The following is a 17,184-nucleotide window of genomic DNA, read 5'->3' on the forward strand; positions in this document are numbered from 1 at the left end:
TTTCTTTTTTAAAGATTTTATTTATTTATTTGAGAGAGAGAGAGAGAGAGAGAGAGTGCATGTGTAAGTGGGGGGAGGAGCAGAGGGAGACTGGGCGGGGGGAAGAATCTCAAGCAGCCTCTGCACACGGAGCCTGATGCAGGGTCCACTTGGGGCTCGATCTCACCATCCTGAGCCAAAACCAAGAGTCGGATGCTTAATCTACTAAGCCATCCAGGTGCCCCACCTTTTTCTTCTTCAACAATAATAATCATAGTGATAAAAATAGCAGGTACTTATTAAACACTTACTAGGCATGTAGCAAGCATTTTATACTTGATATTCTCTCTCAGATCATCTCAATGATCTTGTACATGGAGTTATTATCCCATTTTATAGAAAGGAAATTGAAGATAAAAGAGGCTGAGTAGGGGCGCCTGGGTGGCTCAGATGGTTAAGCGTCTGCCTTCAGCTTGGGTCATGATCTCAGGGTCCTGGGATTGAGCCCCGTGTAGGGCTCCCTCCTCAGCGGGGAGTATGTTTCTCCCTCCCCCTCTGCTGCTCCTCCTACTTGTGCTCTCTCTGTCAAATAAATAAAATTAAAAAAAAAAAAGAGGCTGAGTAATTTGCACAAGGTTATATAAAGGTAATTAAGTCTGACTCCAGAGGTTCTATTATGCAATTCCATTTTCCTTAAAACAGTGACTTACTGGTCTCAAATGCTAATTTATTTTTCAATGTATTATGTTGTTCTTTCTATCACCATCAATGAATTAGATATCATTTTGGGGCCTAATATTAAATAATGATCTTACTTCCTTAGTTTATTGAGCACAGAGCAAAGACAGAAAAAATTCCCATATGATGTTTTTATTTGTATCAAATCACAGAGTATCATAGGTAAATTTAAGATTATAATTTGAATACTGTAATATTACATAATTTGGCAAATTATTTAATTATCCAAAGTTTATTACATGTTTGAGTATGTGCTAAAGAGATTATTTGGCATAACTTGGCAAGATATATATTTCTGTACCTTATTTGACCGTTTATCATTTATATATGTGGTACACATATATGTATGTATGCATATACACACGTACATATATACATACACACACTCCTAAATTAAATATACTTGTATAAAAAGCTGAAGATTGATGTGTTAGAATTAATTCCTGTTTAAAAATCTATTATATTAAATTGCATCTGCATTCAAAGCAGAAATGTAAAAACTGATCAATTTGCTAAATACACATGAATTTACAAAGTAATTGGAAATGAAATAAAAATTTCCATTGAAATGTTATATTCCTGTTTAATCAACATTTAAGTGGCACTATCAAACTATGGAAATTGACATTATTTTTTTAGGTTGTTGAGAGAATAAAGATTCTACTGAGCATTACTGTATTCCCTAAATTAAGAATGAATATTATTATAGTAGGAAAAGATGGCAGATAATTTTCTTCTTTATTAATACGGGAATTCCCAGGAAGCAATCAGGGCAGTGTCTATTCTCCTGGGCTTGGGTTTCCTGCTTTTCTATCAGTGGAAGTCTGGCTTCTCAGGAAAAGTGCAGCCAGTCCGCCTAATTATGACGCTTGCAGCATAGTGACCAGCACGGATGCATTCAGTCAGGGGCTTGTCAGAGACCAGTTGAGACAGAAAACCTGGAACACAGACAAAAGGGAAGAACATGAGTATTGCTATTATAACAGCATGAGAAAGGTCATTTTGGGTCAGGCCAAAAATTAGTCTATGTATCTATCCCTTTCTTCAGTGTTGATAGTTAAGTGTTAAACCTCAAGTGTTAGAGAGTTCTTCCTCCAAACATCATGAGCTTCCCTCGATATTTCTTTTAAAGAGCTCAAGTTGGGACATGACGACTCACCATCAAGTCATTCTAGACTTTGTATGCCTAAAGCATTATCATGCTTTCCTTTAGTTTTGAGATTAAGAGGTTGTGAGTAAGAAGTACTGGCCAAATAATATTACCTTGGGTTTTTACAGCCGAGAAGGTATTAGTTATCCCTCTCTATCTGTCTGGGTTCCTTACATGTTGTTATTCCTAGCACATTGCTTTTGGACAAAATTCTATCATCTGGATGTCTCTCCAAGTACAGATTTAAGAGCTGAAGAGTTACAAAGGACCTTACATCTCCCTTTTACTCCAAGAAGCAACAGTGAAGTGATTTCTATAGTCAAACATCATGGACCAGCTTGACATTAAAATAAATGTGATAAAGTAGAAAGTAGTGTTGAGGACTTCTGTTTCTGACCAAGATGAAATAAAAGGAACCACGCTACGCTTTCTCCAGAAACAACTCAAAGACAAAGTAAATGAAACAAGGTTTTTCAAATACTGTAGAAGATCCATGGAAGAAGGGAAACAAATGGGATAAACTGTAAAACTGCTCTAGCTTACCACCTAGAGAGAGTTACTAGGCTACAACACAAGGAGCGACAACCTAGGCAGAGCTCAACAGTCTCACTGAGTTGAGGAGATGGATTTGGGAGTCTAAGTAGGACAAAATTAAACACGTAGGCAGAATGATCAGCAAATAAGAGAGAGAAGACATACATTATCAGTATTGGGAATAAGAGAGATGATGTCACTATAGAATCTACATACACTAAGAGAATAATAAAGGAACATTACCAACTGTGTGCCAATAGATTTGACAAGTTGATGAATTGGACAAATTCCTGGAAAGACACAAACTATCAAAGCTCAAGCTCAGGAAGACATAGATAACCTGATTAGCTTTGCACCTATTAAATATATTGATTTTACAGTTAAAAAGCTTCCCATAAAGACAATTCCAGGCCCAGGTGATGTCACTGGTGAATTCTACCAAATATTTAAGAAGTAAAAATAATATTAGTCCTATACAATAACCTCTTCAGAAAGCTGAAAACTGAAAATACTTCTTAACTTATTCCTTGAGGCCAGCATTACTCTGACACCAAAATAAAAAAAGATGCAAATATTTTATTTTATTTTAAAGATTTTATTTATTTTTTGACAGAGAGAGACACAGTGAGAGAGGGAACACAAGCAAGGGGAGTGGGAGAGGGAGAAGCAGGCTTCCTGTGGAGCAAGGAGCCCGATGCGGGGCTCGATCCCAGGACCCTGGGATCATGACCTGAGCCGAAGGCAGATGCTTAACGACTGAGCCACCCAGGCACCCCAAGATGCAAATATTTTAAAGAAAATCTTAGCAAATCAAATCCAATAGTATATTTAAAAATATAATAATTTATTATTATAAACCCACCTAGGAATGCAAGGTTGGTTTAACATTCAAAAATTAGTCAATATAATTTAGCATAACTAACAAAACTATAGGATCACCTAATGCAAGAAGAAAAAGCATTTAGCAAAATCCAACATACATTTCTAATAACAACTTTAAGCAACCTAGGAATAGAAGGGAACTTGCTCACCTTGAAAAAGGGCACTTAAAAAATTTACAGTTAAAATTATTAATGGTGGATGATGGAATGTTTTCCCCTTAAGATCAAGAACAAGACAAAAATGTTTGTTCTTAAACACTGTACTGGACACTTTAGCCAGTGCAATAAGGCAAACAAAAGAAATAAATAAAAGGTATCAAGTGCTAACTTTGGCAGCACATATACTAAAATTGGAATAATACAGAGAAGATTAGCATGGCCCTTGCACAAAGATGATAAGCAAATTCGTGGAATGTTTCACATTTTTAAAAAAAGGCATCAAGAAGGAAAAAGAAGTAAAACTGTCTTTATTTGCAGATGGTATGATTGTCTAAGCCTATGGTTCTCAATAGTGGATAATTTTGCTCTGCCCCCACATCATCAGGACATTTGGCAATGTCTGGCAATTTTTGGTTTTCACAACTGGGGCAGAGGGTGCTACTGGCATTTAGTGAGTAGAATGAGGGATGCTGCTAAAAATCTTACAATGTCTATAATCTCAGATTGAGAAATTATTGGTCTTTGTAAAATAGCCTATGGAATCTAGAAAAAAGTTACTAGAACTAGGAAGTGACTTTAGTAAAGTTGCAGGATACAAGATCACTACACAAAAATCAATTGAATTTCCATACTATATACACACCATACTGTGTGTATATATAGCAACTGTATGTACCACCAACAGTTAGAAATTGATATTAAAAATAGCTTTCACCATACCATGAAATATGTGTAGTAACTGATAAAAGTATAAGACCTGCACACTGAAAAATGACAAAACAATGCCAAAAATAGTAGTAAAAGAAACCTACAAAAATGGAGAGATAGAAAGTGTTCACGGGTCAGGAGATTCAATATTGTCAACAGCTCTAAGAAAATTTTCTGTGGAAAATTCCAGCAGGCTTTTCTTTTTTTAAAAGATTTTATTTATTGGGGTGCCTGGGTGGCTCAGTCGTTAAGCGTCTGCCTTCGGCTCAGGTCATGATCCCAGGGTCCTGGGATCGAGCCCCGCATCGGGCTCCCTGCTCAGCAGGGAGCCTGCTTCTCCTTCTCCCTCTGTCTACCACTCTGCCTACTTGTGCTCTCTCTCTGTCAAATAAATAAATAAAATCTTTAAAAAATAATAAATAAAAAAATAAAAGATTTTATTTATTTGTCAGAGAGAGAGAGAGAGAAACACAAACAGGGAGAGTGGCAGGCAGAGGGAGAAGCAGGCTTCCAGTTGAGCAGGGAGCCCGATGTGGGACTTAATCCCAGGACCCCAATATCATGACCTGAGCCGAAGGCAGATGCTTAACCAACTAAGCCATCTAGGCATCCCTCCAGCAGGCTTTTCTTATAGAAACTGAAAAACTGATTCCAATATTTATGTGGATATGCAAAAGACTAAGATTAGTCAAACACATCTTTAAAAACAAGACTACCTGAGTTAAAACTTATTATAGAACTAAAATAATCAAGACACTATGCTACTGGCATAAAGAAAAACAGATCAATGCAACTGCACAAAGAGTCCAGAAATAAACCTACTTCTATAACATCAATTGATTTTTGACAAAAGTATCAAAGCAATCCAGTGGAGAAAAGAAAATTTTTTAAACAAATGGTCTTAGAACAGCTGGATGGCATATTTAAAAAAAAAAAACAAACAAACCACTTTAACCCTTACCTACCTCACATCACCTACAGAAATTAACTTGAAATGGATCACAGATCTAAATGTAAGAGCTAAAACTATAAAACTCTGAGAAGGAAACATAGAAAATCTTAGTGATTTTGAATTTGCCAAAAAATCTCTTAAGAAAGACATAAAAAGTACAAACTTTTACATAGGAAAAAATAACTGGACTTTGCCAAATTAAATACTTCTACAACTCTGTAATAAGAAACAACCCAATAAAAAATGGGTTCAAAAGAATTGAATTAACATTTTAGCAAAGAAGATAAACAAATGCCAAATAAGCTCAGGAAAAGATGTTCAACACCATTACTCATTAGAGAAATGCAAATTAAAAACCACAATTAAATACTACTGTCAACCCACTAGAATGGCTAAAATTAAAAAGACTGACCATAACAAGTGTTGACAAGGGTTTGGGTCATTTGGAACTCTCATATATTGATAGTGGGAATATAAAATTATTAATACCACTTTGAAAACCATATGTCAGTGTCTTAAAAAGTCAAACATACATTTACCATATGACCTAGTCATTCTATTTCTAGGCATTTAACTCAAGGTAAATGAAAGCATATATTCACACCAAAGATTTGTAGTGAATGTTCACAGCAGCTTTATTTATAAAAGCCCCAAACTGGAAATGATCCAAATGTGGATGAGAAGAGGAAGGAAGCCAGGATTACAAAAGAGCATGGGAGTAGTGGATATGTCTACAGTGATGGTTTCATGGATGTATGTTATGTTAACATTTGCAAAATTATACCCTTTAAATATGTGCAGTTTATTGTATATCAGTTACACTAAAATAAAACTATAAAAGAAGAAAAAAGGGAGAAAGTGTTATAGTTACAAATAAGACAGGTCAAGAACAGAAGAATCTGGGGCTACTTTCCCTCTAGGGAAAACATGAGCTGCTTAGCAGTACTCAAATACTCAGAAGAACAGATAATGAGAAACTGTTCTGTAGCCAGGCTTCCAGGCTGTTCCCTAGGCCCTGGCAGCCTGCTGGGGGTGAAGATTAATTGAGAAGCTGTGTATAATGACCTGTAGAGAGCATTTTAAGAGATTTATGTCCTTTCTTCTCTACCGCTCTGACCACACAAGCTTTTTCCCTGTCAGATTTGGGGAATGCTCTGTATCTAGTAAAATAAGTATTCCCAACCAAAGAATAAAATTAATTTGGTTAATGGAGTGATATATTTTGAAGACATTTGCTTAGAATGTGAAATCACTCCCTCAAGAGGTTTAGTAAGAGTATTTTATCATTTGAGTTTTCAGGTAACAGTCAAAGGTCAACGTTAACTTTCAGCCAAACTGTGAGACTAAAATGCTCAGCCCACACAGTGAATGAAGCACACACCAAATTCAGAGTCAGATCAGCTTACAATGGAAACACGTCTATGGGAAGCCTTACATGCAACATCTGTTTTCCTCATTCCTTCTGGTATGATCTTTGTGAGAAAAAGAAAAGCTTACGTTTATGAAATATTTTTGTGAAGCATAAGTACCAGCATCCTCTTTCTAAGAGAAGAGCTAGTTGATGTCTGAAGTGAAGTGCTCTGAAGAGACATTTGCGTTGACAACTGGAAAGCCTGAATGCAGGAAAAAGCTAAGACCTTTGCCCCAGGTGAATAACAGTTTTCAATAATCTATTTTGAAAACCCAGCTGAGACAAACTACAGATGTTATATAATTGATTGTAAGTGGAACCTTCATATAGTAGCTGATGTGAATCTTAAAGGTTGTGTAAAATGGTTTAAACAAAGGGAGTTTATATGTTAAGAATCATAGGGAATCCTATTATAACATGAATAAACATTCTAAGATAATTTTTTATTGTGTAAAAGATATATATAACCTAGTTTACCATTTTAACCATTTTTAAGTGTGCAATTCATGGCATTAAGATCATTTTGCAAAGTTGTGTAATTGTCACTTTTATCAATTTCCAGAACTTTTTCATCACTTCAACAGAAACTCTATAATCTTTAAACAGTAACTCTCTAATTCCGCCATACTTCTGGCCTCTGGCAACTGCTACTCTACTTTCTGTCTCTATGAATTTGCCTATTCTAGGTACCTCATATGAGTAGGATCACACAATATTTGTCCTTTTGTGTCTGGCTTATTTGACTTACTGCAATGTTTCCCAATGTAATTTTTTAAGTTAGAATTTTTAATTATTAGCTGACCAAAATGTATTTTGAATAAAATGCTTTATTTGGAAATAATTTCAAATTCACAGAAAAGTTGCAAGAATAAAAATAATGTGAAAAACATCCACATATCCTTTACCCAGATGCACTTGTTAACATTTTACTCCTTTTGTGCACATATACTTTCTCTTTATACAGGTTTTTGCTGTATTTGCATTTATCATGCTTCTTTACCTTTAAATACATTGGTGTTTCCTGAGAATTATTCTCTTATATAACCACAGTTATTAACTTCAGTAACACTGTTAGAATACCGTTATCTAATTTTACTCTCCATATCCCAGTTTTGTCAATGATCCAATAATGTTCTTTTGTTGTTGTTGTTGTTAAAGATGTTTTTATTTTTAAGTAATCTCTACACCCAACATGGGGATTTGAACTCACAATCCTGAGATCAAGAGTCGCATGCGCTACTGCCTGAGCCAGACAGGCACTCCCAAATAATGTGTTTTTTTTTTTTTTTAATGTTTTATTTATTTATTCATGAGAGTCAGAGAGAGAGAGAGAGAGAGGCAGAGGCAGAAGGAGAAGCAGGCTCCCGCTGAGGAGGGAGCCCGATGCGGGACTCGATCCCAGGACCCTGGGATCATGACCTGAGCCGAAGGCAGACGCTTAACCGACTGAGCCACCCAGGGGACCCTGTGACGGGGACATTTTTGAGGCATACAGTCTTCCCCTACCTCCTATCTAGCAGAGTGATTCTCATTTTGGGTTTGACTGGTATTTCCTCATGATTTAATTCAGATTATGCATTTCTGGCCAGAATACTAGAAAAATTATGTTGTGTCCTTCTCAGGGTATCACATTTAGAGGCACATTATGTCCAGTTGCTAGTCACCGGTGATGTTCATTTTGATTACCTGGATATAGTTTCCAATGCTTTGCAGTCACAAAGAATGCCACAATGGATAACCTTTTGCATATATATCTTTGTGTTGTTGAGGGGTGATTTATCTTCAGGATAAATTTCTAGAAGTAGAATTTTTGGGTTGAAGAGTAGATACATAAGTAGTTTTGTTAGATACTGCCAAATCCCCTTTCATAGAAGTTGAATGACTTTGTATTTCCACTAGTAATGTTTAAGTAAGAGTGCTTGTTTCCCCACAACCTCACCAACAGAGTGTACTTTGATTTTGCCAATGGGTTAGAAATGATATCTCAATGTCATTTTAATTTGCATTTCTCTTATTATGAGTGAGGCTGAACATTTTATACGTCTAAAGAACAAATCTCTGGTTTGTTCTTATCTTTCACTTATTCTTCTAAAGGATTTTTGGTCTTCCTCTATTTTTAAAAGTTATTTGCATTTTGGGGATTTTATTCTAATAAAGTATTTTTTTAGGTAGGGAAAAATATCAACAATAGCAATATGCTATTAATATATACAAATACTATTCAGCAAGGAAACAAAGTGATTATTCATATCTTATTCACTGAATGTGGTGAATTTTAAAGAGTATGGTTGGCACACACTATAACAGATAAATATGGCTTGCAGATATATATCAAAAAAGAAGTTTGCTCTCTTTTAGTAAAGATTTTGGGCCTATCAGGAATTCAACAAGAAAAATCTTACATGACTGACTTGGCATGTGTGCTCAACATGAAAAAGTCGCCCAGGAACCCTTTTTGTTGGTGCTTTTTTCCTGGTTCTTATGGTCCTCATCAGTACATTATCTTGAAAACGAAGGGTAAGGTTCTGCATATATGCCTTCCAACATGGTCAAGAAAACAAAAACAGGAGGCATAACATTAGAGAACAAGAAACATCAGAACAGGTTTCCAATCAGGAACTCATACGCTGAGCCAGTTGTGCCTTTCTACTTTGGTTCCTCCTCTCCGGTATCTGTAGAACTCCTTTCTAATCCTTCTACCGATAGGCTTATTCCCACAGCCTCTCTGACTCTTCTGAAATTTGGGTCATGTCATGGATCTTAGGTCTCAAGCTGTTGAGGCATACAGTGGGTGAAGACTTCTCATTGACAATGAATTTGGTTCCTAGGGCTAGCGTTGGCTGGCTCTGAATCTTGGAACAATCACAGATCCAGAGCTATCAGAATAAACCTCTGTCCACTAGCAATTAGTACAGCTTCTTACCTTCTGGTTACTTTCATTTGGATTTTTCTTTTACCAATGTTAAGGAGACTGACCGATTTTAGCATAACTGAATGCATTATCTGAGATGAGACCGGAAACATGCATTTAAACTGCGCAGAGAGGGGGTGCTAGGCTAGTTTCCTCAAAGCACATAGAGGTGGGATGGCTGGTGTGGGCAAAAGGCAATATAATTTCCTGACTCAATTTGTCTATTTTATGTAGTTACCATATTAGAGATATAATACCTAGAATTTCCTCAGTGTCATTTAAAGAAAAGTGAGAAATATTGTCAGTAGGTATGAAAGCCTTAATCGAGACACTTAAGAGCTAGGGATATTTTAGAAAGAAATGAACAAAGTCTGTAAGTCAATTTTTTCTTTCCCATAGTTCCTTCACCAATAGTTTTCATGGTGGGTGGAACTAAAAGCCCAGTAGACTCTATCATTTTTCATTCAACATTCACAACAAAAAGAATGACTTAGCTTTTCTGGTTGTCATAAAATAGGAAAACCATGCCACACAGATTTTATGAACTTGGAAGAATTAAGGTTTTTTTTTTTTTTTTTGTTATTGTTTGTTTTGCTTACTGATTCAATTTCATTGCTAGTAATAGGTCTGTTCAAATTTTTGATTTCTTCCTGATTCAGTTTTGGAAAGTTATACATTTCCAGTAATTTATCCATTTCTTCTAGGCTGTCCAATTGGCATATAAGTTTTCATAATATTCTTATAAACCTTTGTATTTCTGTGGTGTTGGTTGTTGTTTCTCCTTCATTTCCGATTTTATTTATGTGAGTCCTCTTTCTTTTTTCTTGATGAGTCTTATCAATTTTGTTGATCTTTTCAAAGAACAAGCTTCTGATTTCATTGATCTGTTCTATTGTTTTTTAAGTTTCTGTTTCATTTATTTCTGCTCTAATCTTTATTATTTCCTTCCTTCTGCTGGCTTTTCTAGTTTCTTTAGGTATAAGGTTAGGTTGTTTATTTGAGATTTTTCTTTTCTTGGTTCTTGAGGTAGGCCTGTATTGCTATAATCTTCCCTCTTAAAACAGCTTTTGCTGCATACCAAAGATTTTGGATCATTTTGTTTTCATTTTCATTTGTACCATGTATTTTTTTTTTTAAATATTTTATTTATTTATTTGACAGAGAGAGAGAGAGAGAGAGAGAACACAAGCAGGGGGAGCAGCAGGCAGAGGGAGAGGGAAAAGCAGGCTCCCTGCTGAGCAGAGAGCCCGATGCGGGGCTTGATCCCAGGACCCTGGGATCATGACCTGAGCCGAAGGCAGACGTGCTTAACTGACTGAGCCACCCAGGCGCCCCTGTACCATGTATTTTTTTATTTCCTCTTTGATTTCTTGGTTGACCCATTCATTGTTTAGTAGCATGTTATTTAGCCTCCATATATCTGTGTTCTTTCCAGATTTTTTCTTGTGTCTAATAAAGAAAAGATAAATAAACAGGAAGGAATCCAAACATAACACTAAAAAAAGCCATCAAACTACAAGGAAAGAGAGCAAGAAAAGAAGAAAGGAACAGAGAGGAACTAGAAAAACAACCAGAAAACAAGTAACAAAATGGCAAAAAGTACATACTTACCAATAATTACTTTAAATGTAAGTGGACTAAATGCTCTAATCTAGACAGGGTGACTGAATGGATGAAAAAATAAGACCTATGTATATGTTGCTGATAAGAGACTCACTTCAGACCTAAAAACACATGCAGATTGGGAGTGAAAGGATGGAAATATATTTACCGTGCAAATGGAAGCAAAAAGAAAGCTGGGGTAGCAATACTTACATTGGACAAAATAGACATTATTTATTTATTTGTCTTTTAAGTAGGGTCAGTGCCCAGCATGGAGCTCAAGGTGAGGCTTGAACTCATGACCCTGAGATCAAGACCTGAATTGAGATCAAGAGTCAGACACTCAACGGACTGAGCCACCCAGGTGCCCCTGGGCAAAATAGACTTTAAAACAACAGAGCTTTCTCTGTCTACATAAAGGACACAATTCAACAATTCAACAAGAAGATAATAACAATTCAACAATTCAACAAGAAGATTTAACAATCGTAAATAGCTATGCACCCAACACAGGCACACAGGAGCACCTAAATATATAAAGCAACTATTAATAGACACAAAGGAAGAAAGTTATGAGTAATACAGCAACAGTAGGGGACTTTAACATCCCACTGACATCAATGGATAGATCATCCAGACAGAAAAATCAACAAGGAAACAGTGGCTTTGAATGACACACAGGACCAGATGGACATAACATATATACAGAACATTCCATCCAAAAACAGCGGAATACACATTCTTTTCAAGCACACATGGAACATTCTCCAGAATAGATCACATGTTAGGCCACAAAACAAGTCTCAATAAATACAAAAAGATCAAAATCATATCATGCATCTTTTCTGAACACAATGGAAGAATGAAATTTAATAATTCACCTTTTACAAGTGTTAGCATCTTGTATTATCTCAAATTGCTTCTCCAACGATACTGCATAAGTACATATCAGTGATTATCTCTTTATTTCTTATATAGTCCCCAAAGCCTTTTAATATACAGACCATAACAGACCATAATATGGGGCGCCTGGGTGGCTCAGTTGGTTAAGCGACTGCCTTCGGCTCAGGTCATGATCCTGGAGTCCCTGGATCGAGTCCCGCATCGGGCTCCCTGCTCGGCAGGGAGTCTGCTTCTCCCTCTGACCCTCCTCCCTCTCATGCTCTCTGTCTCTCATTCTCTCTCTCTCAAATAAATAAATAAAATCTTAAAAAAAAAAAAAAAACAGACCATAATATGTATATGGAGAGAAAAACACTTGAAAAGCATTTTTAGAATATATGTAATTTTCTTTAAAAATCACATTTTATGCTAAATTTAATTCTTATATATTTGTTTACCTGACAATATAGACAAATGTATATGTGTTTGAAGTAGTTTTTAAGCCATATAATTTAAAGGTCAGAGGAAACTAACAATGTGAAATAGAGTAATACCTCTGGTACAAGACTTGAAGCAATAGCAGCTTCCATGGTCATGTATATTACACTTTCAATGACTGCCCCTTAGAACTTCACTTAGAGCCTATTTAGTTCAAGAAAGCAAGGGAAAATTTTTTTTTCTTGATTGTAAAAGTAATAACCAATAAATGTAGAAAAAGTAGGAAAAAATAGTAAAACAGTAGAATTAAGAAGTAAATAAAACACATATAGTTCCATTATAAAGAAAAATCAGTGCTATTTAATATAACATGGGGATCCTAGCAAGAGCAATAAGACTAAGAAAAAAAATTAAAAAGTGTAAAAAATGAAATAAATTTGTTGTTATTTTCAGTTGAGAGGATTGTATATAGAAAACCCCAAATATGGGCGCCTGGGTGGCTCAGTCGGTTAAGCGTCCAGACTATTGATTTCAGCTCGGGTCATGATTTCGGGGTCGTGGGACTGAGCCCCACGTTGTGCTCTGGGCTCAGCGCGAAGTCTTCTTGAGATTCTCTCTCTCCCTCTGCCCCTCCCCCATTCTCAAATAAATAAATAAATCTAAAAAGAAAAGAAAAAAGAAAACCCCAAATAATCTATAAATTGCTGGACTTAAGGGACTTTGGAAAGATTGCTAGTTATAAGAAAACTATACAAAAATCAATTATTCATATATATATCAGCAACTATTCATATATATATATCAGAAAACAAAAGAAACTTGAAAAAAAGATACAAAAGCAACATAAATTATGCCAGTCTCTAATGAAGAAAATTATAAATCCTTATCAAGCAACATTATAAAGGACCTAAATAAATAGAGAGATATACCAGGTTCTTGGATAAGAAGATTCATGAATACAAAATCAAAGTCTCAACAAGTTTTTAGGGAACTGACAAGTTGATCCTAAAATCTGTATGAAAAACAAAGCATCAAGAATAGCCAAACATTCCTACTGAAGAAAAACAAGGTAGGAAAGACCAGATCCAACACTTATTATAGAACTATAATAATAAATACAGTGTACAGTGTGGTATTGTCATAGGTATAGATAAATAGTACAAAGGAAAAGAAAAGATCGTTCTGAAATGGGCCTATGCAAATGTGGAAACTTAAGCTTCAGTGGAATTAGCATTATGAATACATGGTGAAAGGATAGTTTATTAGAAAACAATGTTTAGGCAACTAATTTTTGATTTGGAAAAATAAAATTACCTTATTCCATATTAAAAAAATCCAGATGTATCAAGGAATTAAATGTGAATGGCAAAACTGTAGGACTTTTAGAAGAAAATAAAGAATATACTAATGTTGTAGAGGTAAGAAGGATTCTTAAATAAGACACAAAAAGCACAAACTAACTCTAAAATAAAATACTAAAATATTCAACTATGCTGAAATGAAAACTCCTGTTTCTCCAAAGATACCTTACAGAGAAGGGAAAAAACAAATCAAATTTGTTTTCTGGATATTAATATCTAATTAATATTAATCACACATATGTATCTCGGTATCATACTATAGGTATTGTCATATAGCCCTTTTTCACTTAATATATATTACCTAAACAATGTAATACCATTTTTCACTTAAGAGATTAGTAAAGATAAAAATAGTTAATACACTGTATTATGAAAGAGAGTGAACATAATTATATACTGGAGTGTAAGTTAGCACTATTTTTGAAGGGCACTTAGGCAATATCTACCCAAACTGGAAGTGTACAGGGGTGCCTGGCTGGCTCAGTCAGAAGAGCATGCGACTTTTGATCTTGGGGTCGTAAATTTGAGCCCCACACCGGATGTACAGATTACCTAAATAAATAAACTTAAAAAAGCAAAACCAAAAACCTGTAAGTACACAAAGGCTTCAAGCTCAGCAATTCTTCTAAGAATTGGAAATGACCTCTAAGCTACATTTATGCATATATGTGTACAAAGGCATATATACAAGGACACTCACTGCAGCATTGTTTGTAATAAAAAAGACCAACTTAATATTAATACTATACTATATCTAATATACAGAACATATTAAAGTATCCTTGCTTGTCACAGTAATATCCTTTATAGATTTTTTTTCCTGCTTCAAAATCTAATCCAGGATCACAGTTCCATTTAGTTACCATGTTCCTTTAGTCTCTTTTAATCTAAAAAAGTACCCCCTCCCATTCAGTAGTTGAAAACTGGCATTTTTTAAGAGTCCAGCTAAGTTGTTTTGCTTAATATCCCTCAATTTGGGTTGTCTAATGTTTCTTCATGATTAGATTCAGGTTTAACAAGTTTGGAAGGGGTATCACAGAAATGATGCTGTGTCCTTCTTAGAGTATTTCACTGGGGGTACATGGTGTGGGTTTGTTCCATCCTTGATGATGTTAAGTTTGATCACTTGGCAAAGGTAGTATCAACCATATTTCTTCTTAAAAACACTGTATGATTTATGTTAAAAAACCCATCAATTTGAAGAGGGGAGTGGCTAAATCCATGGAGTGGAATAATATAAAGCAGTTAGCCAGAATGAGGTAGATCTCTATGTGCTGCTATGAAGCAATGTCCAAGATATGAGTAAATGAAAGACCAAGGGTAAAAAACAGTAAGCACAGTATATAGTATTCTCATTTGATAAAAACTGGGATATTAATACATACACAAACTTATACATGTGCAGGATATTTCTGGATGGATTTAATAAAACTAGCAAAGAAAGCTGCCTCGAGGAGGGGACTTAGAGGATTGGGGTAGGACCAATGTTTACTTTTCATTGTATCTATTACTTCTACTATATATGTATATATCCTTTTTGTACTGCTGTATTTTCTACTTATTTTATTATTTCTGCAATAAAAAGTATATTATTTTCCCATATTTTTAAATATTCCTAGAGGCCATGCTTTTTAAATGTGGATATAGCAGGAGTGCCTGGGTGGCTCAGTCGTTAAGTGTCTGCCTTTGGCTCAGGTCATGGTCCCAGGTCCTGGGATTGAGCTAAGCATGGGGCTCTCTGTTCAGCGGGAAGCCTGCTTCTCCCTCTGCCCCTGCTTGTGTTCCCTCTCTCGCTGTGTCTCTCTCTGTCACATAAATAAACAAAATCTTTAAAAAAAAATGTGGATATAGCATAATTTACTTAATCCTAGTATTGGATATTTAGGTTATTTCTATTTTTTTTATTATAAGTAACACTGTGATGAATATCTTTATAAAATTCTTACAGCATTAATCATTGTGCACATTTTTAATTTCCTTAGGATAAATTTCTTTAAGGGTAATTAATATTTTTTCAGGCTTTACATACTTATTGCCAAATTTCTTTTCAAAAAGATCTTATTAGTGTACACTCCCAATAGCATTCTTGCTATTAAAAAATTCTGTTTGATAATTTGAAGAGTTAAAGGCAGAATCTTGTCTTAATTTAGTTATTTGTTATTAGGGATATTGAAAACATTTTTGTTTATATGCCTACTAGCCATTTGTATTTCTTTTTATAAACTGAAGACAACTTTTACCCATTTTTCTGTTGGAATACTTCTCTTCTTTTATTGATTTTTAAGAGACATTCCCAGTTTGTCTACTATATATGTTGCAAATACTTTTCCTTAGTCATTTGTCTTTTATTTTTATTGTGATACAGATAGATTAACCTTTTGTTAATAAATTTTCCACTGAATTTAGGCTGAGAAAGGTCTTCCACACCATGAGATCAGATAAATATTAGACTACCCTTTCTTTCAGTTCATTTGTGGTCATTTAACTTTTTATTCCATCTGGAAATTCTTTGAGTATGATGATTGGTAGAGATCAACCATTGTTTTTTCCAAAAAGTTACATTTTTGTTCCACTACCATGCCTTAAGTATTAATCCATCCTGTTCCAGTTGTTTTTAAACATTTTATTTGGAAATAATTTTAGATTTTCAGAAGAATTGCAAAGATAGTATAGAGTGCTATTGTACCTATCCTACATGTGTTTCCTTCCATTTTTAGTCTTTTTAAGATCCATGCAATACACTTTAGAAACTTTTTTTTTTTTTGAGAGAAAGAGAATGTGCATGAGCGAGGGGTGGGGGTGGAGGGAGCAGAGAGAGAGAGAATCTTAAGCAGGCTCCACACTCAGGATGGAGCCTGATGAGAGGCTCAATCTCATGAGCCTGAGGATCATGACCCGAGCTGAAATCAAGAGTCAGACGCTTATTTGATTGAGCCACCCAGGTGCCCCCACTTTAGAAACCTTTTTATTCAAAATAATAAAAAGGCAAAAATTTTATGTGTGTCTAAAAAAGCAACATTCTCATTTCCAGATTTCAAAGATGATTTTTTATGTTATTTGCTCATCTCCTAAATATTCTACAATAAGCAATATTACTTTTATAATCCAAAAAAAGCCAGTAACAATAACATGGGGATATTTAACTATTCAGATAAACAGTTAAGAATAACTCATTCAAGAATTTCAGCTAAGTGATGTTTTGTTCTAACAGTTTTCTACTTATGCCTTTAGAGTTCATTAATAATTATAGCCACTTGGGAATACAGCTTTCGACAAAGTAAATCAGTGTCAGTATCAGTATAAGCACAATGAAATTGGTCACTCTTCTTAGAAGATTCCTCAAGGACATAAAGGTCTTTACTACTTCCTGTATTCTTACACTTAGGGAAACAGGCTGTGTGAGAGGGCACATCTCAGAAAGTTTCTGAGGAGACTTTAGCTCAGTCTTTCTTCCCCAAATGAAGTCTTCCTCTATAGA

At 35.1% G+C, this 17,184-nt stretch overlaps 1 protein-coding gene and 1 non-coding gene across 5 annotated transcripts in view; one reads left to right on the top strand and one right to left on the bottom strand.

Annotated features, from left to right (window-relative positions):
* Window positions 1–833: 833 nt before the first annotated feature.
* ADK (adenosine kinase) overlaps window positions 834–17,184 on the bottom strand; it is a 507,004-nt gene continuing 490,653 nt past the window's right edge. For all 4 annotated transcript variants that reach the window (XM_036073060.2, XM_036073061.2, XM_036073057.2 and 1 more), the window contains one exon: window positions 834–1,655. In XM_036073060.2, coding sequence (XP_035928953.1) covers window positions 1,531–1,655 — 125 coding nt within the window. In that variant the 3' untranslated portion in view covers window positions 834–1,530. The remainder of the gene's footprint in view (window positions 1,656–17,184) is intronic.
* LOC118523470 (U6 spliceosomal RNA) lies at window positions 3,603–3,709 on the top strand. Its single transcript, XR_004911121.1, has one exon. It is a non-coding gene; the product is annotated as a U6 spliceosomal RNA (small nuclear RNA).

This window comes from Halichoerus grypus, chromosome 7 (assembly GCF_964656455.1).
Source record: "Halichoerus grypus chromosome 7, mHalGry1.hap1.1, whole genome shotgun sequence".
Classification (NCBI taxonomy): Eukaryota; Metazoa; Chordata; class Mammalia; order Carnivora; family Phocidae; genus Halichoerus; species Halichoerus grypus.